The following is a 26646-nucleotide window of genomic DNA, read 5'->3' on the forward strand; positions in this document are numbered from 1 at the left end:
GGAACTACAAAAAGCATTCAAAGGGATTCATGAGCTACAAGGGCACGTACACACGCTAAAGGGCGACATTCAACAGCTAGCCGATCAGCTCCGCTCATTTATTGAAACCGTCACCCCCGAGGAGACAAAGCGTAAGAAAAAGCATTCCCAGCACTGACTTCCCGTCTACGACGCCATTCAAATAGACTCATTGTACAATGGAACTGCCGCAGTTTTTCACAGAATGGTCCTCTTCCAAAGCACCAAATCAGTACCCGCAATCCCATAGCCATCCTCTTACAGGAAACACGGGGATCATGTAAACTCCAAAATTATGCTACCTTTATGAATCCCACCATTGAGCATGCTGGGAGGCACTCTCCAGTCATTAAAGGACAAGCAGCTATTTTAGTTCGCAAGGACTGCCGTGCCGTTCAACATAGATGGGACAAGGCCAGCAACGCTAATATGGAGGTTATAATAGTATGCATAGAACCACCTGGTAACCGGCGCCTGCTTCTAGTTTCGGTGTATTATCGCCCGCAGTGCAGCACTGGTTACAGAGATACCTACGACTGGATCTCGCACATCACGTCTCTCAGGTTCGAAGGCCCCATTGTGATTGGAGGGGACTTCAATGTACGCAGCACACTTTGGGGTTATTCCCACACGGACATTAGAGGGAAAAACCTTGAGAATGCCTTCGAATTCAGCCAACTTATCCTTCGAAACGAGCCATTTCACCCGACGCGGGTAGGCCTACACCGCAATGAAACTGATACCACGCCAGACCTTACTTTTTCAACCCAAGGATTTATCAGGCGATGGCAACCACTGAACACGACATGGGGCAGTGATCATTACCCCATTTTTATTTATATCAACATTAAGAAGATGCGCCAATGGACCACCCTTAAAACCCTCAACTGGAACACTTTCAGAGATAACTTTCGCGTGGAAGAGGACCCCGCTCTACTTGACTTTGTACGCAACGTCACGAATGCAAGGACTATGGCTTTTGAAACAGTTACAAGCACAGTCGATGTAGAGGTCCCTGATGCTCATATGACCCGCCTTCTTCGAACAGCCCAGCGCCTTACTGAGCGGTACCGCATGGACGGAAAACGGCACCGGGATCTGATACGTCTCAAGAACCATTATAAAGTTGTCAATGCCTACCAAAGAGCAGTTCAAACAGAGAAATGGCAGAATCTCTGTCATCGTTTGGGTCAAGAGAAAGGCCTCGCCAATCTGTGGAGCATTTTTCGAAGCTTGGCGGGCAAGGCAAAATCAAAACTTCCCATTATTGACGAGTTAATGTTACAGACAGATCCCTACGACGTTGAGAAGATTACCCACACGTTCTTCCCCCACGCCACGTGCGACAAGGCACAACTGTCCCATCTACCCTGCATCTCAGTTCCCAACCCACAGGAGTCGCTTGACGAACCCTTCACCATGGGTGAGCTCCAGGTGGCTCTGGGACAAGGGAAACCTCGCTCGGCCCCTGGCCATGACGGGGTTACGTGGCAGGACCTCCGTAATCTTCCTGCTGCGGGACATGAGGCGCTTCTCAGACTTATCAACTCTTCCTGGGAGCAAGGCCAAGTAGACGATCACCTCAAGCTTACGATCATTCACCCCATCCCCAAACCACGTAAAGACTCCCGTCAACCGGAAAATCTGCGACCGATCGCACTAACACCGACGACATGTAAACTAATTGAGTGCTTAATCAACAATCGAATGCAATATCACCTAGAAAAAACATCGCGGTTTCACCCGGCACAAACTGGTTTCCGGCCCAATCTCGGCACTCAAGACTATCTATGGTTACTACAAAGAGTTATAAATCGGACCTCACGAAAGCTCACACCAGATTACCTCCTTGCAGTAGACATGCAGAAAGCATTTGATAACGTTAGCCAAGAAGGCATACTCAAGGAGCTCGCGCTGGCCTTCCCCTGTCAACGAGCACAAACGTGGATACTTAATTTTCTTGAACAACGCCCAATCCGGCTGTCGAGCAAAGATGATAGATGGACCCCACGCACATTCTTTCTCGACAGAGGGGTACTGCAGGGTTCCATACTAGGGCCAATGCTTTTCAACCTGGCTATGAACAGAGTGGCAAGATCCCTCAAACAAGACACGTCCGCTCGCTTTGCTATCTATGCCGATGACGTCGTGGTGTGGACGGAAGCAGTGGACTATCCAGACACAGAGCACATGCAAACGGAACTACAAGCAGCTGTGTTCAGCCTTGAGAGATCCCTCACAGCCCTGAACTTGCAATTGTCCCCAACCAAGACAGAATTTCTGAGTGTCGATGGCCGCCAGGCCACAAATCAAGTTTACCAGTTACGGCTTGACAGGGGCAACACTACACTTATGTCCCAGAATGGCACCGTACGGCTCTTGGGCTTGCAAGTTAGCAGCTGCAACAGCCCCAATACATGGATCCGTAAACTAAGAACTACCTGGCGGCAAACTTTGCATTTAATTACGAGAATATCGAACAAGTATGGTGGAACCCAACAGCGCTCCTGTCTCACCCTGGCTCGAGCCATTGCAATAGGCCGAATGGCCTATGGCTTTTCCGCTTACAACCTCCGAGATAGACATAGGAAAGACCTCGGTGTATTGCATCGTGCCACTATACGTGCTATTACGGGCCTCCCGCGACACACCAGAGTCGACCTCCTGGAGAAGGCTGCACCGCTTCCACCCCTCCCTACCCTCGTGGAAGAGGCAAAATTGCATCACCAGCAACGCCTTCACCTTACCCCTCAAGGGAAAGCTCTCCAACAATGGGACCATCAAAACAGCCACACAGATCTCTCCAATATACCGCCTGCTCTTCCGCCATGGGAACGCCCGGCACTTGGCATACTTCGTCGCCGCCCCATAGAGCGACGTCGAAAAACTGTACGGGAACAGTACATTGCCCAGTTAGCTCACGACAAAGGCTCCGAGGAATTAGACATCTTTACAGACGCAGCTATTATCGGCATGAGCGCAGCAATCGCCTGGACTTGCCCCGAAGACCCAACCCTGAATGGATCTCGGCAGATCAGAAACACGTACGGCCTTACTGACGATGTCGAACTATTCGCCATTCTTGGAGCACTCCAACAAATTCAGACCTCCCAGCAACCCGAATATCACCATTACCGCATCATCACCGATTCACATGTTGCCCTCCAGGAACTCAAGAAGGCTTATACAGTGTATGCACAAGCGCCGGTGACGCGATGCATTGTGGGTAGCTCGCCATCTTGCCGTTCATCGAAGCGAGTTGACGGCCGGCGCAAGTGGCGTAACAAATTGCCGACTATCGCGCATTTGGAGCAGCGGCAGTATTGCTTCGATGGCGTCGGAACCGGGAGGGTACGCGGCAGCCCTGAACGAAATCGACAGGGCACGGTATGAGCAGAAAACTGCGTTGTGTGGCGTCGACCCGTTCGTGCTTGGCGAGGCTGATTGCGCTACGAGCGTGGAGCTGTGGCCACTGTGGCCGCGCGTCGACGATGTGGACATTGCCGACTTCCTTGTGCTCAGAAGAAGCTTTGTGACCTTGAAGCAGTTGAAGTGTCGGAAGGCTCTAGAAGGCCACAATTTTCTAACCAGTAGGTGGGTTCGTGAACCGTGGCTAAAGCAAGTCTTGGCCGACACCGTGATCATCGTCTCAAAGGTAAACAAACTCGCGTATCACGCGTGTAATGTGCAGGTCAGTTGCTTGGGCGCATGCTGATTGTAATTACGTTTTCGTGTGCAGGTGAACCACTCCCAGAACCTGAGTGTGCCCCCTGTGCAAGTGTGGACGCTTGTGAAAAGTGACGGACAGGTGATCGCGGCGCACTGCTCGTGCATGGCCGGGATCGGAGAGGCTTGCTCGCACGTAGCTGCGCTTTTGTTTTATCTGGAATGCGTCGCGCGTGCGCGAAAGGATCGTTCATGCACGGACGGCGCGAATCTGTGGCTTCCCCCACATCTTCGGAAGCTTCCTGTGCGTCCTATCGCCGAAATGGACTTCTCGTCGGCCACAATGAAGAAGCGGCGGCTTGACTCGGGATCGGCAGCAGTGAGCGCACCGACGGTTACCTCGCGGCCAACTGCTCCGGCGGGGACGAAGGCGGAGTGGCGCACGTTTTTTGCCGGCGCGATCGAAGCAGGACACCGGCTGGCTGCTGCCAGCGTAGACTTGGCCTTTAAAGATGTGTACGTGCCAGCAGTGAGGAGCTGCAGGGGTGCAGACCTGCGCCGGATCTACGAACCCGGTGCTCGAGACTTAAGTTGTGCAGAGGTTGAGCAGTGCTGCGACCAGGTGTATGATAGCCTCCACCTCAATGAAAAAGGCTGTTGGCAGCATTGAAGCCAGAACACGCAAGCAGTCCATGAGCACGCAGTGGTACGACTACAGAGCTGGTCGAATCACTGCGTCAACTCTGTACGATGTTTGCCATACAAAACTAGACCGACCATCCCTGAGTTTGGTTAAGCGCATTTGTTACCCGCACAGTAACAAGGTGCATTCAGATGCGATTAAATACGGCAGAGAGAACGAGTGGAACGCCCTTGCAAGCTACAGAAGTTTGGCTCTGCAGCGGCATGACAGCGTAGAGTTTAAAGATGCAGGATTTTTAATATCCCAGAAGTATGTTTTCCTGGGTGCAACACCTGATATGCTCGTGAAGTGTTCGTGCTGCGGTGAGGGCATCGTGGAAGTCAAGTGCCCGTGGAGTGCAAGAGAGCGAAACCTTGCTGACTTAGCAAATGAAACAAACAGTTGCGTTGTTGAAAATGGTGGCATTTTAGAGCTGAAGTCAAGTCACCGCTACTTTTATCAAGTACAACTACAGATGTTTGTGTGGCAGGTGGACTACTGCGACTTTGTGCAGAGAGTTGCAGCAGATGAGCAGTTCCTTTTGCCCTTGCTACCTGTCGCAGAGCGTTTCTTTCGCAAGGTGCTTCTGCCAGAACTTGTTGGCCGTGTTTTCACGCGACCAAATGAAAACCGGCCGCCTGCTGTAAACGGGTGCGCGTCACCTGATGGTGCACTGTCAAATTTGGGTGCAAGACCCACTCAAGTTGGGAAAAGTGATCAATACTGTTCGTTCAAGGGGCCTGAGCAAGGAAAAATGATTGCCTGCGATGGCCCTCGCTGCCCCATAATATGGTATCACTTTCGGTGTGTAGGCCTCAAAAGGGAACCGAAAGCAAAAAAATGGTTTTGCAGCTCCTGCAAAACAAATGTTCAATGGTGGCATTTCCCCGATCCACCTGCAACGTGGGCCCGTCTTTATCATCATCGTCAGCCTGCTCGGGTCCACTGCAGGATGAAGGAGTCCCCCACTGACCTCCAACCGCTCCTGTCCTGTGCTAACCAAGTCCACTGTTTACCCCCGAAATTCCGTATTTCATCCCTCCATTGTGTTGTCGGCTTTCCCCTTCTATACCCATCTCTTGGTATCCACTCTGTCACCCTAATTGTCCACCAATTGTCGGTTCGTCACACTACATGGCCAGCCCAAGTCCATTCCTTTTTCTTTATTTGAACTATGACATCATCAACTCCAGTTTGTTCTCTGACACAGGTAGCTCGTTTCTCGTCCCTGAGTCTTACTCGTTCGTTCCATGTTATTGTTATTCGTTCCATGGCCTGTTGAGCCGACCTAAGTTTGCATTCTAGTCGTTTAGTAATGCGCCAAGTTTCAGCTCTGTATGTCATTACCGGCAGTATGCACTGGTTTAAGATTTTTCTTTTGAGTGACAGAGGCTGCTTACTTTTCATTATTTGGGAGTGCTTGCAGAGTGCTCCCCAGCCCATACCTATTTTGCACCGGATTCCTCCCTCATGGTTGGGGTCAGCATTAACCATCTGTCCGAGGTATAATTTCTGTTACTACCTCTAGCGTTTCGTTTCCTAAGCTGAAAAAGACGTTCTTGGCATGCTTGTTCCTCATTACTTTAGATTTATTCATATTTAAGTTGAGCCCCACGGCCGTGTGTTCTCATTGTAGTTCCTCAAGCATTGTTTGCATGTGGTTTGCAGTCTCACTCAGCAAGTGTATATAGTCCCTAAACCTCAGATGGCTCAAGTATTCCCCGTTTATCCTTAATCCTATGTTTTCGCAATCGAACTTTTAAATACCTCCTCCAGACTAGTTTTAGAGAGATGGTATCTCTGTCTTACTCCCTTACGGATTGAAAATTTATCGCTTTGCTTGTGAAAGGTTATCCTGCTTGTGAATTCCTTCAGAAGTCTTCTGTAGGTTTCCTCTGTTCGGAGGCGAAAAGCAAAAACGTCCTTGTGTGCGAGATTTTGGCGCACGTTAGTTACCCCCAGGTGGCCAAAATTAATCCGAAGCCCTCCACTATGGCACGCCTCATCGCCTGCGTTGTGTCAGCGTGTTAAACCCTACGATCAGTCAACGTTGGCTCGTCGAAATATTCATAACTGTTACCAAATGGTGTCTGTTCACATTGAAATGGATGAGAAACAAAAGCTCAAAGTGGTTCCTGGCTTTGGAAGTGGTGCACCAAATTGGATTTTTTTTTCCTTCCAGATATCTGTGTAGTGTCGTAAGATGTTTAACCTTTCCTTATGTCGAAGTCCTTAGTGCAATACCTTTCTTCAGTGTTCCTATTGAAATGTGTACATATGCTGTGTTGTGTGCAAACTGTCTTTTCACACTAAGGTGGAATGTGAAAGGAAATCCTCAATATGTTCCCCAATTTTGGTGTTGAAAATTATTCATGTGTCAATGAGATTTTTTCACAATGCAAGCACTAGTTGTAGCAGTGTAGGCAGAAAAAGTAGTTCGATTTGTTGCAAGACACAGTGACACCGATGACTCATGAGTCCTATGAAACGTGTTTAAGCACAAGAAGCACTAAGCAAACACGGTGTAGTACATAAGCCGAATAAGAATTTTTTGCATTCAGTGTGTGTTTATGGCACAGTAGTTCATTGTAAGGCTTATGAATTGAACATCAAACTGTGTCACAGACGGGACCGAGAAAAAGCGGCAGGATTGTGTTCATCCTGCTTCTTTTTCGCTGCCCCATCTGTGTGTTCAGTTTTACGTAACAACATGCAAAACCAACTAACCCAGCAATGCTTTATTCAGCTTACGAAGTAAACAGTACAAAAATAACCAACATGCACCCCTCCGTTTGACAACGATGGTCAAACGCGAAGCTGTTGTGCGATGGATTCTTTGGTAAACGTGCAACGGCATCACTGAGGACACACACAAGCTTCGCTTTAAAACATCAGAAGTGATGTAAAACACATTGTTCTTAGTCAAACGGCACAACAGAGTTGCACAGATTAGTTAAAGCACAGCACACACGTGCAATTTTGTCAATTTGGCATTCACCATACTCGTTTTTTCTTAGCACTTCAATCGGCAAGCTCCTCTTCAGAATGCTAAACTTATTCCTCACCAAGCCAATTACTCTTTCAACGTGAATCCTCACGTTTGCAATCTCTCTAGTGCGCTCAACGTCCCGACTGGAAAGCTGGCGTTTCCCCCTCGTAAAGGCAGGCATAGCCAGAGTTGCATGGCACAAGCCTACACTCTCTTCTATGAGGAACCCTCTATCTGCCAGCACGATATCCCCATACTCCAACAGGTCAAGGATGCCACAATCTTCAGTTATTGCTTTGTCGCTGGCCCTACCCCCAAATGATTGTGACAAGAATGTCACCGCACCTTGAGGGCATATGCCCACAAGAAACTTCACGGTATTATGATGCTTGTAATGAGACCACGTCTCGGCTCTAGTCAGGTAGGAACTGGGTCGGTCTATAAAAACCTCAAAGCAATCCAAGATAACCCGCACTTTGATGCCAAAGTTGTCCACAAAAGCAACGGGCATTGTCTCCACTACCTCCTCTTTTTCTGGCCAAAGCACCACAGTTTTCAAGCGATCAAAAAAAACATCCAGCCACCTTTCACAAATGCGGGAGATCGTGGACTGAGATACGTTGAATCTGAAAGCAAGGTCTTGCATTGGGCATCCTAGCCTTATCCGCATCAAAAAAACAACCATCTCTTCAAACTGAGTTAGGGAATGTCTTGCCGAGTGCGAGATGTGGTCCTTTACCAGGTTGAAGATACCAAGCAGCATGAAAAAGCTTGGCACTCCAGTGTGAAATGCCACCCTGCTGTCGTCGCCTTCCAGGGCTGCTTCTGTAAAACTAGCCGACTGCAGCGCCGTCTTGGCTTCTTTCATTAGTTCCCTGGTGCTCAAAATTTCCTGCTGAAGTCCAAATCTACCGAGCAAGTCAGTCTGGCAGGCTGCCTCTGTTGAAAAGGAAGGGTAGAGGACAAAAATAGGTCAACTTAACGCACACAGAAACGTGGCTTGTGCTGAGCCTACAGCCAAGGAAAATGTTTTTAGTTCCCTACTTTTTACGTCCAACTCTAAGGTTCTCCTCAACTGCTTGGGAATCTTCTTCTTCACTGTGCACCTGACTGTCGCCAAGAATCCCAGAAGTTGCTCCTAGAAAAGCACAAGATTGCAGGACATTATTTTGGCACCACTAAGTAAATTCGAGGGAAAACAAGAAGCTGCCTTACCGGTACAAGGTACCTGCCGCGCCGACCGTGCTTTTCGGCGGTCGTAGCGCTTCGCGCTGGCTTGTTTGAGTTCGTAACCCAAATAAAGGTTTGGAACCCAATCAGGGTTGCACATGTCAAACAGCTTCGAGGGGCGGCCTGGAATGAAGGGGCAAACAAGCACATGATTCATAACTTTTCTAAACTTCGACGTGCAAGTTTTTTGCAGCTATGTTGCGCTCGGTTTTCTGTTTGGTGAGCGAATCTGCTACTGCCGTCAGGTTACGAAAACTTGTCTGGAATTTCAACTGCACGAATACTGCGCCGTTGATGTTTACAACTCGAAAACCTAGCGGAAACACGATACACGCACACGAAAGCCCTACGTGCGTGTTTTCTCCTACCATTTCTGAATTCACATTTCTGAGTGAACTAGCAAGAAAACCAAGCTCTCGTTTATCTGGCAATGCCTGCAGACGCCAACTTGATACGTTTCTAGAACCTTTAAAAATGAGTTTCACCTCGTGAAGCATTCACTTACCCGATATGAAATGTCGTGAGCACACGCTGTACCTGTCGGCGTGTTCTTCTATCCCCCGTCGGTTAATCCGGGCGAGCCATTCGCGCTGCCGCCGTTCCGTCAGCTCCCTCGTTTTTTGGCACTCGCGTGTAATCACTTCGGGCACCTTGAAAAAACCAGGGTCACTGAGCCCTGTTTTTAACTTTTGCGTCTTAGTTTGAGTGCAGCCAGAGCAGCCAACTATCACACAGTGCACCATCGCAGGGAGACGCCGCGCGTTCACAGTACAGGCCGTCGCTCGGATGAACGGCAAGATGGCGACCTGCCCACAATGCATCGCGTCACCGGCGCTTGTGCATACACCGTATACCCATAATCTCACCGCCAACCACATTATAAGCACAATTCAATCCTTGCGCGGACAAGGTATTCATATTCGTCTGGCTTGGACACCTGGTCACACAGCTGGAGCGACTGGAAACCAGCAAGCACACAACGCTGCTAGGGAGTGCCTTCTTTCGACTCCTCCCCTGGCTACCATGCCCGCTGACGAAACCTCACCTACATGTTTAGCCTGGTATCAGAAAAGACGGCAACTGCGGCAACAAAGTCAACGGCGGCTCCAAGAATCTACCCCCCCAGGCTTTCTCCCTGCTTCGATATCCCTTTCTCGGCAGGGCGAAATCTTCGTTAACAAGGCATGCGCGGATGCCGCCTACACGGACATTGTTCGCAAATGGTACCACGGCAGCACATCCCTTTCATCGGCACCTACGTGCAATTTCTGCGGTGCTGTTAATACCGTCCCGAACTTGTTTCACCTTATATGGTCATGTCCGACTTTCGAAAGCGGCCGAGAACAGCTGGTAGCCTATTGCCCACCACCACTTACCAATACGGAGCACCTGGAGCGCCTGCGCTCCGATGCTACTCTTCTCGAACGCATAGGAATTTATTCACTTGCCAGTGGTCTTTACAAAGCAGTGTAGAACGGTCTGACAGCCCTAGTAGGGCCTGCAAACGGACAAGTTCTGTTTAACAGGGTACATGTGACTTTCATTAAGACTTTCGATTCCCCTTCTCTCATCTTCCAATAACCCCCCAGGGCCTCAGGCCTATTTCTAAATAAAGTCGTTCATTCATTCATTAAGTTTTGTACTGTTTCATTTCAAAAATATTTGGTGGTGCTGCAATGGAGGAGGCTCGTAGTGCTGATCTTGTTTATTGCGCAACAGCTACTTGGCCAAAGTTTGCAGGGCGCGATTCTAGAGCATCGCACCTCATTCCTGCAAGCAAGGCTACAATAGCGAGTCAGAAGATGATAATAAAGCGCAACTTCTTGTCTTGAGAGGTCACTGATAGTGAACTTCAACAAGCATCAACCACGGATTTCGATTTCACGCATGTTTTTTCCGCATTGTGTGCTTGTCCCAATTACTGTGCTGGCTGTAAATACAAAGTCAGTCATTGAAGAGATGTTTTAACGTTACGTGGGGACAAATTGGTGCCTCTGATAATGTCCAACCGCCAGATCTCTTTCAGGGAACCACCGGAAATTGCACATTTTGAAATGGAGGTTGGGCTTCACCACACGTCACAAGCACCACGCGTGTTAACATTCTTTTTATATCTGACAAACTGTTCCGTGCAAGTTGACATCTTTTTCTAGGGCGTGTTTCTGAAATGTTGCCCTACAAAATGTATATTCTAATTTTTTTCTACTACGAGTGGCTTGTTATACACAATTTCTTTGTTATCATTTTCTTCGGCGGAAATTTTGATTTCAATACTTTTTCGCAACTATGATGATTTTATTGAAAAGGTTGTTAAGTAATTTGCAATTTGTGTTCCTGTAATTAGTGCCTAACCAATGTTTTTGGCAGAAAAAGTTTTCTTTGACCCTTAAAAACCTGTCAATTTTCCCGCGGTCATGGAAGAGGTAGGAGGCTTTCATTTTTCTTGGAAGATTACTTGGCAGTTTTCATGCTTGTTTGCGATGTCTTAATTAGGGCTTAGTCTTCTTTGATGAAAATGTGAGTGATGAACTTGGAATGCGATCTCTGCTAGTAGGACCTACTGCCAGGATTTTGTAGTGCTTCAATCATTCTGTGTGTTGGGACATAAAATGCTCTAAATATTGTGGCACCTCGGTCATTCTCGGCTGTGTCTAGTGGTACTCTGTGCCTGAATGTTATGCATTTTTCAGAACGGTATGCATATTTTAGTTTGTTCTGTCATGCAGTTCGAATATATCTGGTCTTTGCTATTACTGCACAGATTATTCCAATTCTGTGTCTCATTTGTTTTCTAGGAATTTTTGCACTGATATGAAGAAAACCTTCTTTGGAGGGAAGTTGTATTCCTGCTTCTCCTGTGACCAGCCCAACGACCAGACCAATCATGGCGAAGGGTGTGCCACCACGACGCTTCACATCTGCACTATTTGCAAGATAGCCTTCCGCAAAAAACGCGGCCTGTGTTCACATATGGGAATGCACTCCAGCAAGGATTCCGATGTGTGTAGCAGCAGTAATGAGCAATTTACATACAGAACTACTCTAGCTATTTATCATGAAAGTGCACACTCTGGTGAGAGTTCCTACGTGTGTGGCATCTGTCAAAAAAACTTTGCTCAGGAAGCTAGCCTGGTGGCTCATGAAAAATTGCACTCTGGCAAAAAGCCTTACATGTGTGATATTTGTCGGAAGAGCTTTGCTTTTAGACGTTACCTGGTTAAACACGAAAGACTGCACAATACAGACTCACCCTATGCGTGCAGTGTCTGCCGTAAAGGTTTTCTTAATGGTCGCCAACTGGCTCACCATAAAAAAATGCACTCTGCTGAGAGGCGCTTTGTGTGCAGCACCTGTAATAAGGCCTTCACTTCGAGATAGATAGATAGATAGAAACTTTATTGTTCGTGGGATGGTGGGGCGAATCAGCCGCCTCGGTCCAGGCAGCCGCTGAGGGCCCTGATGATGTGGGCCGCCAGTTCCCGTTGCTGTTGGAGACTCGCCGCAACAGCCAGCCACTCTCCGGTGTAATTGTGTGGTTGGGTTGGGTTGTAGGGGCACTCCCACAGAATGTGGTCCTGGGTAGGGGGAATAAGGCAGTGGGGACAGAGTGGGACAGGGGTGTCTGGCGTGCGTTGGAACAGATGGAGCCGAGTGGGTGTGTGCAGTGTATATGTTTGCGCCTGCCGGATGACTACTTGCTCGCGACGGGTAAGCCCGGAATGGAGGGGAGGGAACGTGCGGCGTATGGTTAGAATGTCTGCTAAGGTGGAGAGCGGAGGGGGAGGACAAGGATTTGTGTCGCGAGCGTCGACAGGGGCCCGGAGGAGAGCTTCGCGGGCAAGCTGATGAGCGCGTTCGTTCCCTGCAACGCCTGCGTGACCAGGAATCCAGTGCACGTGAAAAGGCAATCATCTGGTTCGTCATGAAAGATTGCACTCTGGCGAAAGGCCTTACATGTGTAGTATCTGTAGAGAAAGCTTTAATACTAGCCGCCTACTGGCGTGTCATGAAAGAATACACTCTAATGAAAGACCTTACATGTGTAGCATCTGTAAAAGTGGCTTTATAATAGCAGCCAACTGGCTTGTCATGAAAGAATGCTCTCCGATGAAAGGCCTTACGTGTGTGAAGTTTGTCAGAAAGGGTTTAAGACAAAATGCAATCTGGTTGATCATGAAATCTTCCACTGTGGCAAAAAACCTTATGTTTGTAACATCTGCCAGAAGAGCTTTGCGCAGAAATCTCGCCTTGCTATTCATGAAAAAGTTCATTTGGGCGAGAGGCCCTATGTATGTAGCATCTGTCAGCAGAGGTTTTCTGAAAAACACAATCTGGCGAGACATTACAAATTGCACTCCGGGGAAAGGCCTTATGTTTGTAGTATCTGTCCGAAGAGTTTTATTGAAAAAAGCTACTTGATCAGGCATGAAAAAGTGCACTCAGGTAAGAAGTCTTACATGTGCAGATTGTGTCCAAATACTTTTTCTGAAATGGCCGACCTGGAAAGGCATGAAATATTGTACTCTGGCAGCATTCATGTACGACAGTCACTTAATAAAGACATGTGAGACAAAGCATACCAGCAAAACGCACACTTCATAACGTGTCAGAAATAAAAATGGTAAGTCAAATTGCCAGTGCAGCAGCAAAAAGGTTGCTTAAATTTTCCCTGGCATATGGCACCGTGACAGATTGCACATTGGCGTAAAGTGAGGGGGTGTATGCACTGCAGGAACATTCATTGCAAGCATACCTGGGCTATGCATGTGGTGGAACAATGACACGGGCTTTTTGAAACAGACAATTTATCATGAGTTACTGCACTCCGCAATGATCACTGTATCAGTGTTATCAGTTTACGCAGTTATTTTACAAAAATTGGCTGAGAACCACATTCACAACCCTAAAAAACGCCTTTAAGCAGAACCTGTGAAAAAGAATGAAAACTATAAATCGAACCTTTCTATTCTTCAATGGCGGGCAGAGGTGAAAAGCTGCCTGTACCACCTCTCAGAGAAGTCTTGTAAAGGGAAACCTAAAAGGTATGGAAAATTGTAAAGTGGTGAAAAACCTAATTTGTACAACCAAGAAGAGATTTCCAAAAGATACCCAGTTCCGTGATGTTACTGCAGTGATCATTTATTGTTTTGTCTCTGTTATGTGCTTTAAAATGTGGTAACTAGGTAAACAGTGTTGAATTTCTAATTTTAGGTTTGTGTAGTGTGGTATAATAAATAGATTGAATGGTACTTGTGAAAATATTCAGAGCCTTCAAACCCTGTGCAGATGGAAGCCAGCAAAGCTGCAGGTATGGCAGGTTCTTTAATACTGAATAGCTACAGATATCCTGGAGATATAAGCGATTGATATTGCAGATGTCCAGAAGTACTAGTATGGTCAAAATACATCTATTCCCAGTTCCTATAACAAAAAGCTGTCTAAATCACGTAAGAAGATTGTACAACGCACCTCTCATGGTACTTTTATAAGCTGCCTACAGTTTTATAAGCTGCCTACAGGATGTTAACTTAGTGGTACTATTGAAAAGTTGTACAATGCACTTTTCATGGTACTTTTATAAGCTGCCTACAGGATGCTACCTTGGTACTATTTATAGACACTGTAGTGGTACTTATGCAAGACCTATACGTATGTCTATGCTACATCTTTTTATGTCTTTGGCACAGCCATAAATTTGTTGAATCTAGATCTAGTTTACTTTATTATGACGGCAAGAAGGGATCGTATGCATTGTAGGGCCATTGTAGAGGGATCATGGGATCATCTGCTCAAATAATGCTGGGTTTTTGTGGAATGTGTTGTCTGTATAGTTGTGGGAGGTCTGCATTTTTTTTGTGGGGACTGCTTCGCATGCAATTAGAATGTTAATTAGGGATAGGCCCTCCCCACACCTGCTACAGAAGAGTTTTGGAGATCCAGTGAGCAGATGAGAGTGCGTCGCGTGTGTGTGGCCATCTGTAATCTATCTAGGGCAACTTCGATGATTCTGTTGTGAGAGTCAGTAGTGTGTCGTCCTAAGTGTGGTTTAATTATGGGTAACTTGTCTGTGTACTTCAGTCAGCTTGCCATGTTCTGCGAAAGTGTTGTCTTATGTGTGGCTTGAGGAGCGTGTACGGTATTGTTATGTCCACTGTATCTGTAAGGGCACCACCGGCGGCCATTTGATCCGCAATCTCAGCATGGCCAGGAACACAGCACACAATTAGTTGAAACTATTTTACATATACAGACATTATGGTGAGGCAGCACTCCAGCAGCTATGGCACTGGGGCTGAGTGACAACCAATGAGTGTGGGCCACGCGGCGCCGGTGCGCAAGCAGCCATGAACGCCACGAGCGTGGAATAAAATGGGGCCCAGTCTTTGGGTGCACGGCTTAGCATTCGGACGTGTACGTGTCTCAGCTCATCTCTTTGTCGCGTTCGTGACATTGGTGACCCGGACGCTGCAGCGGAGTCAAGGAGCCAGAATGGACCCTCCTCGCGACACCAGCGGCAATTCTGCGTCCTCCGCTGTCACTTCCCATGGCATCTCCGCCGCCGCCATCGCGAGCCTCACTCGTTGCGACCAATGCTGTGCTTCTCGGCACCAAAAGTGATTTTACGGTCAGTAATCAGTTCTAGTACCAAGGACCCTTTAGAACTTTGGAAAAAAAACCTGTTTGGCAAATGTAACAAAAATAGTGTCAAACATTAGGAATAATGGTGGTGGCATTGTCTCTAGAAAAAAAGCAGCTTTTTTGCAATACGTCGGGCAGCAACGTCTGCTTAACACCTCGAATTTGTCTCCGAGAGCGAATCTGACTTTCTCTCGACTGCACAATGGCTTCAGACAATGACAAGAACGACAATGATCATGATGATGCACTGGGTAATGGTTGCATAAGTAATGCAAGCAATGCACTCGGTAACTGCATAAGTAATGAAAACCTACTGCTTCCTTTTTGTTTGGTGTCCGGCAGGTATTGAGGCAGAGCTGCCCTTCATAGCAGTTTTTTCTTCACATTTTGAAGTTAATTCCAAGCTGAAACCTATCTTTTCAAATCATAATGCAAAAAAATTACGATTACAGAAAATTTTGAGAATTGAATGTTTTTTTAGAAGCACTGTGGAGGTGCGAGGTGGAAACGCTGGTAGCACAGAATGTTGCCCGAACATTTTTGCAACGTTTCCTTTTAACGTTGACAAAACGTGGCTAATGTCCGCTTTTTTTAACGTTAGTGCAATGTTACTCAGAAACATTGCGTCAACATGATATTAGCATTGCTCCAACATGGGGGCAACGTTTGAAGGGTGTTGTTCTATTGTTTGGATAACGTTTTTGACGTTCGCCAACGTTGCTCCACTATTGGAGCAACCTTCCAGCCACTTGCGGGACACATTTGAACAACGTTTATGAGACGTTTTTTGATGACGTTGCAGCAACTTTTCACCTGCATTTTTGCAACGTGCATACCACATTTAAGCATATCCCTGTACCATTCATACGTTGTGATAACATCGCTACAATCTTGCAGCAACTTTAGATCTACGCTTTTAACATGCAGTTAGCATACAAGGAACGTTGCTTCAACGTTCAAGCAATGTTTTTATGAAGTTGCAATAACATTGCTACAATTTTGCGGTAACTTTCCAACTACATTTTTCCAACGTGCGGGTAACATTTAGAAAATGCCGCTTTAATGTCCAAGCGATGCTTCCTACAAGGTTACCGTGACTTTATAGATACGTTTTTTCACCACGAGGGCCACATCCGCGCACTGTTGATATGACGTTCCAGCGATGTTTCTGTTACGAAGCAATAATATTGCAGCAATGTACAGGTAACTTACAGTTACAGATATACATGCAACAATAACTAGATGAAAATAATATAAGTTAACTTTTTCCTAGAGAGACGATTGTTGACGGCATGATAAGCGAGCAGTTCAAACCTCGTCTGCATGAACTCCTGAAAGGTATAAACCGGCATTTTAGACCTGTATATTCATACATTTGATCTCTACACTGATCAACACACACAATTAAGGCAGTCCGGCAAAATGACGAACTAAGAAATGGTGGAATTTTAAAGCCAAGAACATATGCAGGCAGCTAGCGTAAATAACAACACTGACACTGTTTAAGATGAAAGGACATGTGCTTTTTATTTTACTATTAACAATCGAGCCGAATACGTATACTGTTAAAGCCTTGAATTTCGCAAGTACGCTGTTTCAAACGATGCCTTCGTTTTCCTCCTCCTGGGCTTGCTTGTTCTTCTGCCTTGACAAGTCACTTTGATGACATACTTGACGGCCATGAACCCAGTAACAGGGTTACTGCAGCGCTTCTGCGAAATGAACGAAAGCTGTAGTTTAGGAGGAGTTACAAAGTTGTTACAGCATAGACAATATCTCACCTCTCAGAACACCAGGACTTCTGGTATACAATATGGCCGCATCGATTTTCTTGTACTGGCAGTTCAGATGAGAGTTTACAGCCATTCCTGGAAAACAAACAAAAGGGCATTGCTGTAACACATGGCGTGCTCAAAAGCTCACTTTGGATGACGTTTTCTTCCAGATGAGCTCATTCGTGTGTCAGTTTTGTGGTGCTGGTAAATCTGAAGACATTTCTGAAAACAAAACAGAGTATATAGAAGTGGTGCAGAAAACTGAAGTGAAGGGGATTTTAGCTAATGGGTAAAATCTTACCTTTAGGAAGAAATATAACAAAACAGGCCTCTCCACTTTACACTTTGTCTTGCTTGTTTAACTTTTTCTAATGCCTGTGTCAACTAAATTTAGGACACACACATCGCATGAGTGGGTTTCTCAAGCATTCCTGGAAAACAAAAAGGACAAAGGTACTTAATTATATAAAATAAAATACCTCACAGCTTTCTTTACAGGCCATTGAGTAATTAAGTGAAAAGCCTTCAGACAGCGTACCAGAGAATTTTCAATTAACAAGAGAAGCCGACCAACTGATGATAACGTGGCACGTCGGCAATATTAATTGAAAGAAGACGATAATTGCCTGAGTGCCCATAAACATAAAAACACAACGAACAAAAATGATAAAACAGGCAGTTGTCAAGAATGGAAACATTACACAAATTATAACCATGTATTTCCTTGGTTGCCTAATTTAAATTTACCATTTGCTCTCGAAAAATGTGCTTGCAACTGGCATTGAGCTGTTTTATTTTTTTTCGTATGCCATTTTCTTTATAATTATAAGCATCCGACGAACACCAGCTTTTCACATGGAAAGTTTGTGAATACTACAAAGACGTAAGGCGTTGTTTTACATCGTAAGATGGTTAGCATAAGCAGCTGATAACATATGGCCTTACTGCAACGCTAAATAGTGTTCTGGAACAGCATGCCGCTAAAACTCGCGTGAAATTAAACATGACAACGAAGTTAAACTTATTAGTTTTATTTCCCGCGCGCGTGAGCAGCTGTGGCGAGAAGTAAATTAAAAGTCAATCGTACGTATCAAGGCTCCCCTAGCAAAAATTACCAATAGACAAAACCAATAGCCTATTGGGTTATTGACACCAATAGCTATTGGTGTATCAGTCTATAGGTGTATTGGTACCTATTGGTGTATTGGTCTAGTCCTATAGGTGTATTAGTACCTATTGGTGTATTGGCCTAGTCCTATAGGTGCATTGGTACCTATAGGTGTATTGGTATCATGGGCCCACTGTATCAGGCTACACTGGTGGCAGCGTAGCCGGAAACAGCAACTATGGGTCGGGGGGTATATAAACCGTCGAAACAATAAAGCTTCCTCTCTTTGCTGCTCACCACTTGAGTGTGCGTGTCGTCTCTCATCGGCTGATACATGGCGCAGCCGACAGCCGAATTATCGCCGTAATGTTGTAACCCCGCTTCGGACACCTTTGCAAAATGGATGCACTACGTCAGCCGCCACCGCTCGTGTGCTCGGGTAACCTCGAGGAAAACTGGACGCGATTCCGGCAGCGCCTCGACATCTTCATGTTAGCGACCGGATTCTCCTCCAAGAAGCCCGCCGAGAAAGTCGCGCTGCTCCTGCACGTTGCCGGCGAAGAGGCGCTTGAGGTGTACAACACCTTCAAGTTTTCCGACGGAGAGTCCCGTGACGACTACGATGTGGTAGTGAAAAAGTTCGAGGAGTACTGTGTCCCAAAGAAAAATGAGATCTACGAGCGCTACGTGTTCCGAACAAGGCAGCAAGCGGAAGGTGAGCCCTTTGAGCAATTTCTTCGTGACCTGAAAATCAAGGTTCAGTCTTGCGGTTTTTCAAGTATGGCCGAGTCTATGTTGAGGGACCAGGTCGTCTACGGAATCCGTGACAAAAAGCTGCGAACAAAGCTGCTCAAGGAAACGGATCTGACGCTGGAAACAGCCGTTCGCCTTTGTCAAGCAACGGAAGCCGCAGATAGGCAAAACATGGTATGGAATGATCAAGAGAAGTGCGTAGACGTCGTGCGGCCGGAGAAGTGCGTCGATGCCGTGCGGCCGGAAAAGCACAGGGTCCGGCGCTCAAGATGCACAAGGTGTAACACACTGCACGATGACCGAGCCTGCCCAGCCTTCGGGAAAACGTGCTTTCGGTGCGGTAAGAGCAATCATTTTGTCGCCCGCTGCCCTGCAAAGCCCAAGAGCCGGCAGAGCTGTTGCATAACTGCAACGGACCAAGCGGGTGGGAAAACAGCTAGCTCGTGCCAAGAGGACACTGCCAGTGACGAGTCGTCAGGGGAGTTTGACATCCTGGATGTTGGAGTGTGTACGATTGCGTCGCGTCCAGAGTGGATTGTTACGGTTGGTGTGGGTGCAACAGGCAAACTCTCCTTGAAAGTCGACACCGGGTCGCAGGCCAACCTGTTGCCCTATTCGCTGTACAGGAAGCTCAGCAAGAATGCTTCTGTCCGGCCCAGCCCAGCAACACTTCGAAGCTACACGGGAGGCATAATCAAGCACATAGGCCTGGTTACTCTCCAGCTGAAGATGAACGGCACCACAGCGCCAGTAGACTTCTTCGTGGTCAAGAATGGACATCAAGCCCTGCTTGGCCTGGAAACTAGCGAAAAACTCAGTTTAGTATCGAGAGTCGACTCTGTCAAGGAGGAAGACATTGTTAGTCAGTTTCCGGACGTGTTCTCAGGAACTGGTTTTTTGGGCCGCCCCTACCATCTGACTCTGCGCGAGGGAGCCCAGCCAATAGTCCAGCCAGCACGGCGTGTGCCCCAAGCCCTGAGGACGCCACTGAAATCGGAGCTGGATCGCATGGAAAAGGAGGGCATCATACGCAAAGTTCCCGGCCCCAGCGAATGGGTAAGCCCACTCGTGCTGATAAGGAAAAAGGATGGCTCGCTCAGAGTGTGCATGGATCCGCGGGAGCTAAACCAGAACCTAAAGCCAGAGCACTATCAGTTGCCCAGGCGCGAAGACATTGAATCTGACCTGGCCGGAGCCACTGTTTTCACTACTCTTGATGCTAAAGCTGGATTTCACCAAGTGCCGCTCGATCCCAGTTCGTCTGAGATCTGTACCTTCGGAACACCGTTTGGCCGGTACTGTTTTCTACGGCTACCATTTGGCATAGCCTCAGCGCCAGAGGTGTTTCAGAGAGTGTTGTCCGAGATTTTTGAGGGCATAGAGGGTGTTCGCGTCTACATAGACGATATCCTCATCTGGGGTCGAGACCAAGCAGAACATGATGAAAGGTTGCTACGTGTGCTGGAAGCGGCACGCAAAGCAGGGTTAACCTTTAATTAAAACAAGTGTAAATTCGCTCAAAGCTCGGTCTGTTTCCTGGGAGATGTCATCAGTGCTGAAGGCATCACACCCAACCCAAGTTTGGTCTGTGGTCTGACCCACATGCCCACTCCGGGAGATAAGAAGGCCCTGCGTCGCTTGTTGGGCATGATCAACTACTTTCGGAAGTACGTTCCAAACTTAGCACAGAAAACGAAGAACCTGCGTAGCCTGACTCGCGAGGACTCTGAATTTGAGTGGCTTTCCCCTCACGAAGAGGAACTTGCCAAGTTGAAGGACATACTCTCGCAGCCACCAGTGTTGGCAGTCTTCGACCCTTTGAAAGCCACAAAGATATCCACTGATGCCTCACCCACAGGCCTCGGAGCAGTGCTCTTACAGTTGCATGGAGAAATCTGGCGGCCAGTGGCCTATGCATCGAGGGCACTCTCGGACCCTGAGACACGTTATGCGGAAATTGAAAAGGAGGCTTTGGGCTTGGTGTTCGGCTGTGAAAGGTTTCATCATTTTGTGTATGCTGCTGACTTCACCCTTGAAACAGACCACCAGCTATTAATCGCAATTTCAAAAAAGGGTTTGAATGACATGCCTCCCAGGCTGCAGAGATTCTTCGTACGGTTGTTGAAGTATACCTTCACCTTGCAGTATGTTCCTGGTTCGCAGCTTGTCCTGGCTGATACGCTGTCCCGGCAGAAAGCTCACATCCCCAGAGAGCCGAACGACCTCGCAGTGGACATCGAGGTGCATGCCACCCATGTCCTCTTCGACCTGGTAGCGCCAACGACCCTCGACAAACTCGTCACAGAGACCCAACATGACCCCATTCTCCAACAGGTAATATCGGCGTTGTCAAACAATAGTCCAGTCGATGGCTTGTACAGACCATTCTATGCCGAATTGACCGTTGTCAATGGAGTTCAAAGGCAGCCGTGTTGTCGTGCCTTCATCAATGCGAGCCGACTTGCTAAAACGGTTGCACGAAGGTCACCTGGGCATCTCCAAGTGTAAAGCTAGAGCAAGGCAACTCATGTTTTGGCCGGGGATGAATGCGGACATTGTGGCCTTTGCCAACAGATGCTCAGCGTGCAAGGCACTTGCTTATAAACTGCCACAGGAGCCATTCCGGATTCGTGAGGTACCCAAACACCCATGGAGCAGGGTAGGTGTTGACCTACTTGAGTATGCCCATCAGACCTATCTTGTGGTATACGACGCTCAGTCAAACTTTTTGGAGCTATAAAAGTTGCAGAATGCAACTGCGGCAGAAGTCGTAGATAAGCTGAAGGCAATCTTTTCCCGTCATGTCATTCCAGTGGTGGTGAATTCGGACAATGGACCTCAATTCACCTCGCGCGAGTTCAGTCAGTTTGTGGCCAAATATGAGTTCCGTCATGTTACATCAAGTCCTCGTTTTCCCCAGTCTAATGGCCTCGCAGAAAAGGGCGTGCAAGTGGCAAAACGTATCTTGCGTAAATGTGCTCTGACTGGCGATGATCACTGGCTGGGTCTGCTGAACTATAGAACAATGCCCTTGGAGGATGGACGGTCACCCAGCGAACTACTCATGGGAAGGAGGCTTAGGACTAGGCTTCCCGACTTTGGAAAGGCAAGGGGGACTCAAGTGAAAAAGCACAAGCAGAAAATGCAGGGCTGTCATCTCTCGCAACTGCAACCTGGTGACGTAGTTCGTTTACAGAGCGATGAGGGATGGAACCCTAAAGCCCGGGTGTTGGAGGAATGCTCAGCCCGCTCGTACCGCCTGGTAACTGATACTGGCCGTTGCTTTCGCAGGAACAGGAGACACCTGCTTCGTACAGAGGAGCCCCTAGACGACACCTTGAGCGACACCGACTCCAGCATTCCGCCACAGCAGGAAATCCTCAAGCCGCTCGAACCCAGCCAGCCAGTACCGAACCCAGAAGATGGAGACCATCTTGCCCAATCCTTGCTAGGGGTCACCACTCCTACACAACAGTCACAGCCTGTTCCAAGGAGATCGACCAGACCTCGAAAGCCCCGCGTCAAGCTTGACTATGATGAACAGTTCAACCAAATTCCGTAATTCTTAAAAGGAAGGAAGATGTATCAGGCTACACTGGCGGCAGCGTAGCCGGAAACAGCAACTATGGGTCGGGGGGTATATAAACCGTCGAAACAATAAAGCTTCCTCTCTTTGCTGCTCACCACTTGAGTGTGCGTGTCGTCTCTCATCGGCTGATATACTGGGGCACCAATTGAAATATAGCCAAATGCATGCCAAGGCCTTCAGTTCACTGCATTCATTCGGCAATGCTACGCTTGCTTCAGCAAGTTTCTAAACACAACGTGGTCCCACTACCCTTCAATTACCACAAAGCCGTAAGTGCTGGTTGACTGCAGCTTTATTGCCCAACAGGCTGTTGAATTTCCGGTGCATATATTCCTCGAGTCAGAGCTGCAAGACCTGCAAAATCAGTGGGACAATAATTAGAGACTTCCGCAATAACTGCACATTTTTATAAGTGTAGCATTTCGTCCAGACGAAACACACCACTCTACGGCAGCACGCCGCTCGACCCCAACGAACTACGGTGCATCAGTACGCCGATATGGTCGGAACGCTTTTAAAGCTAGACATTCCGTTTCGATTCCATCTCGATGAAACATTACCCGCGGCACTTCGTTTCATCTGTACAAAACGCTATATGCACAGTCGTTAATCGGAACACACAGTCCTACATGCATTTATATCGGTTCACACGTGGTTGCATCGATAGTGGCTTTTCCAAAAATGAAAGCGCCGCTTGTCGACCTGCTCTGCTATTTTTAATAAAAAAATTATGAGGAAATAAAAAGCTTCTACGGCTTCACAGTGAAAAGAAATGTATACATACCTTCAAATGCTAAAATCCGAGCTGCGTAATGCGTTCACGTTCGTCACTTTGCCGTGCGTGAAGACAATATTCCTTGAATACGAGCGACGTCGAAGGTGTCTTTACATTCTAGTGCTCCACAGATGATGTCCTCGTAACATTGAAACTAACAAATACAATGTGTGGCACTAAAATTCCCAAACACGGTGGCTGGCCGCTGAGATGAACGCCCGCGCCGCGGGATCGTGCCGAAGCGCCGGACATGGAAGAAGCCATTTTGCTTTTTCTTGCATACGAAACCTCCGCCAGGTTCATATTTTCAGAGAAGCATTATTGAGCAGTTTTAATTAATGTATATCACCTTAAAATTATGATGCAATTTTAAAATGCCGGGTTAATTATTTTGGTGTTAATTTTGATTTTGTAGGCTTTACTTTCTGCAAACATATATGAATTACGACACCGATCCTAAGAATCGGCCGTTGAATCGGCACCCAAAACAAATATGGCTGCTCCGCGGCACAGCGAGTTTAGAAAAATTGGAGTCGATGGTTATGAAGGCGAGCGCTGACGCTCGCGAAAAGAAATTATAACTACTGCAGGCACTGAATCACACGCGCGGTGTTTTTTTGCTTGTCGCAAGCATTGCGGGCAACCACCAGGCGCCGGCGGCTGCAACCCGTTGCTACCAGGAAATTTTTAAGCGCTACAGGGACATTATTTTTGAGGCGTGCTAAATGCAAAACACATGCAGCTAACGTGAATCGAATGTCTTCGGGCAGAAACATTTCTTGCAGGGCTGCAGATTAATTTTGACCTCGGGTGGTTTGTACCGATCGAGCGCCGCAGTGCGAGATCGACACACGGGCGGTTTTACCTTTATCCTCGATCTGGAAAACAACCGCTGCGGCCGGGATCGCACCCCCGTCCTTGGGCTTAGCAGCGCACCGCCTAAAAAAAAGCTAACAGCTCTACTTTTTATTAGTGCCTGTAAACCAATAGCACCGAACAATGTATTTGACCAATAGATATCCCCTATTGGTCTATTAGGCTGATACAACCAATAGCTATTGGTCCCACTATCCCAATAGCTTTTGGTCCCAATAGCTATTGGTCCCATTGGGACCAATAGAACCAATACGAATTGGTCTATTGGACCAATACATGTCACTCTATTGGACCAATAGATTTTGAATTGGACCTATAGTTACTCAGATAGAACCAATAGCCTGACCTATAGGACCAATACATTATTTCTATTGGACCAATACAAATTTCTATTGGAATTTTTGCTAGGGCGGCCTACACTCGACTTCAGCATCATAACAAAAAATCTACTTCTGAGCGCCCACCTCATTTCGCATTATATTCTTTCCATAAAATTTAAGCGCTGAATACATGTTCCACCTTTTACAACCGTACGCATTCACAAAAGCAAGAAGGATATGCTTAAAAGCTAGAAACGGGAGGGCAGTCTTGTTCCCGCTCTTTTACGAAGTAAACTGCGTTCGAAAGAACGAGGCGAGCTCAGAAAAACGAGCGCATACCTTCACTGGTCGGTTGCTATGAACTTTCCAGCCCACAAATATGCGCCGTAACATCGGCCACACAACAAAATTTCGTATTGGCCCCTTCTTCATTCCGCTTGATTGTCAAGGTGGCTGCTCGTTTCTGCAAAAGCGAGCGCTTTTCGTTCACTCTCCCCAACCGAACGCACGGCAGCCATGGCTGCCAAGCGTAGAGGAGCAGGAGGGGACCGCTCTGCGAGCGGCGCTCACGTGTGCGCGTGTGAGAGGAGGGTAGGACGTTGGTCAAGGACAAAAGCCTTTTCTTTTCGTTTTTTTTTCCCGGCCATGCCCAACTTCACGCTCCGCTGCTAAAACTTCCATTGCGACACACTCTAGAAGGGACGGGGCGACGACGAAAACAAAAAATAAGGCATGTAGGAAGAAAGGAACAAGCGAGACGGCGTGCCTCCCAGCACCCCGCATTTTTCTGAGAACGCCTGGCGCTCTGTATTTTGTTTCGCGCCAAGCAGAACGCGACAAGTGTTCGATGCATTGGAGCCTCTTACGAATAAAAATTACCCCAGGAAAAAGCTGAAGATATATGTGCAATGCTAATTGAAGGGAACAAAAGCGAAAATGGGGAAGTTAGTTTTCAGGTTACTTGGAAGGTCTGTTTGTATAATGACAAAATATCCTTGAAATAGGACAATGAGCTTTCGTACAGGCAGTATCGGCTGGAAAATGGGTATCACACCAGGGTTAGGTTTTGTTTTGTTTTATTGTTTCATATATGTTACAATATGATGGTGCTCTGACTTTGGCGCTCGAGGTAGGTGAAATGTCTATGGGCAAGTTGAAATATAAAACATCCCACTTCATGTTGTTTATTTCAAACAAGGGTGCAAGATGTGGACTAGTTGGAACGTTCGCTCATCAGAGGGGCTATAAAAATGACTAAATTTCTTTCACATGAAGGGGGGCAATTTAAAGAACATGAACTTTGGGTTTGAATCCATTTCATGAATCAACTGTAATTACTGCGGCAACATGAAGGGAAAACACATACGATTGTAATTAGCTGGCGACATGTATGGCTCGCACTCCCACGTCACAGATACGCAGAAGCTTTCATGTAAAATTTCTCCAGTAAATAATTTTTTCGAGCAATTATGAGGATCCAGCAACAAAGAAATGTTTGAGCCTTCTATCTAGATTATTTTTGTCTCAGGATATACAGGCGGAACATAAAAACAACCCCGCCACGCATGATTTAAAGGGGCCCTAAATAGGCTTCCGAAGGTCGCCATTTCAATAAAAACATGAAGTAAAAATTTGGTGTCATTACTCCTTTAAGGCAGAAAGTTAACAGTGCGAGATGCTTGTGAAAACTTAGCAAAATGGAACTGGAAGTTTTCCTTGTCGATTCACGATTACGTTTTTATAATAAAACCGTAATCTACTACCTAAGAAAGGCGTGCAATGTTTCAACAATAGGAAAGGAAAGTTGGGAAGCCATTTGTGGGTGCTATTTTCAGGCAGGTATGAAAAAAAGCTGCATTACGGTGTATCTGTGCGAGCTTCTTAAAGATACGGCCAACACGTCGAATGAAAAACACGGAGTATACCCGGTCAGTTTGTCTTTCCGTATGGTACACGTTCCCCAAAAGAACATGCGTGGTAAAGAGGCCGCGTTAAATATGGGATGTACATGGTGAAGTGAGCGGCTATAGGAACGTAGAGGAAGCTAAGTCGGAGCAGATCTCGATACTATTTGGTGACGGCATAAAAAGGTATTTTCTTGTTGTAATTCCAGTTTATTTATTTATTCAGCAAATAATGAGTGCGAAATAACACACGGCAATGAAACCCAAGTTCTCATTCCTATGCACTGACGTCGGAATGCTGCGCCGTCCGTTTCATGCACGC

General features: G+C 47.0%; 2 protein-coding genes and 1 long non-coding RNA gene across 12 annotated transcripts in view; 2 read left to right on the plus strand and 1 right to left on the minus strand.

Moving 5' to 3' along the window:
• LOC144158350 (uncharacterized) overlaps positions 1-26646 on the plus strand; it is a 147825-nt gene that overhangs the window by 55210 nt on the left and 65969 nt on the right. For 5 of the 7 annotated variants that reach the window (XM_077689194.1, XM_077689185.1, XM_077689193.1 and 2 more), the window contains exon 5: positions 11381-11479. The exons of the other annotated variants lie outside the window; for them this stretch is intronic. Coding sequence is in view for 1 of the 5 variants with exons in the window: in XM_077689193.1 (XP_077545319.1) it covers positions 11381-11479 (99 nt within the window). In the remaining 4 variants the exon portion in view is untranslated. The remainder of the gene's footprint in view (positions 1-11380; positions 11480-26646) is intronic. 7 annotated transcript variants of the gene reach the window in all.
• LOC144158361 (uncharacterized) lies at positions 16752-24910 on the minus strand. 2 transcript variants are annotated; one of them, XR_013320033.1, is made up of 4 exons: positions 24760-24910; positions 17301-17430; positions 17006-17221; positions 16752-16936 (listed from the first exon to the last, which is right to left on the minus strand). It is a non-coding gene; the product is annotated as an uncharacterized LOC144158361 (long non-coding RNA). The 2 variants fall into 2 exon arrangements; XR_013320032.1 differs by having other exon boundaries at positions 16752-17221.
• On the plus strand, positions 19008-22553 carry LOC144158354 (uncharacterized). Of its 3 annotated transcripts, none has more exons than XM_077689210.1 (3): positions 19008-19916; positions 21006-21194; positions 22158-22553. In XM_077689210.1, exons 1-3 carry the CDS (start codon positions 19032-19034, stop codon positions 22389-22391), a joined length of 1308 nt encoding a protein of 435 aa, XP_077545336.1. In that variant the 5' UTR covers positions 19008-19031; the 3' UTR covers positions 22392-22553. The 3 variants fall into 3 exon arrangements, with proteins under 3 accessions (XP_077545336.1, XP_077545335.1, XP_077545337.1); XM_077689209.1 differs by having other exon boundaries at positions 19012-19916; positions 22152-22553; XM_077689211.1 differs by lacking the exon at positions 21006-21194 and having other exon boundaries at positions 19017-19916; positions 22152-22553.

This window comes from Haemaphysalis longicornis, unplaced genomic scaffold, assembly GCF_048455015.1.
Source record: "Haemaphysalis longicornis isolate Haplotype H1 unplaced genomic scaffold, Haemaphysalis longicornis Haplotype H1 scaffold_10, whole genome shotgun sequence".
Lineage (NCBI taxonomy): Eukaryota > Metazoa > Arthropoda > Arachnida > Ixodida > Ixodidae > Haemaphysalis > Haemaphysalis longicornis.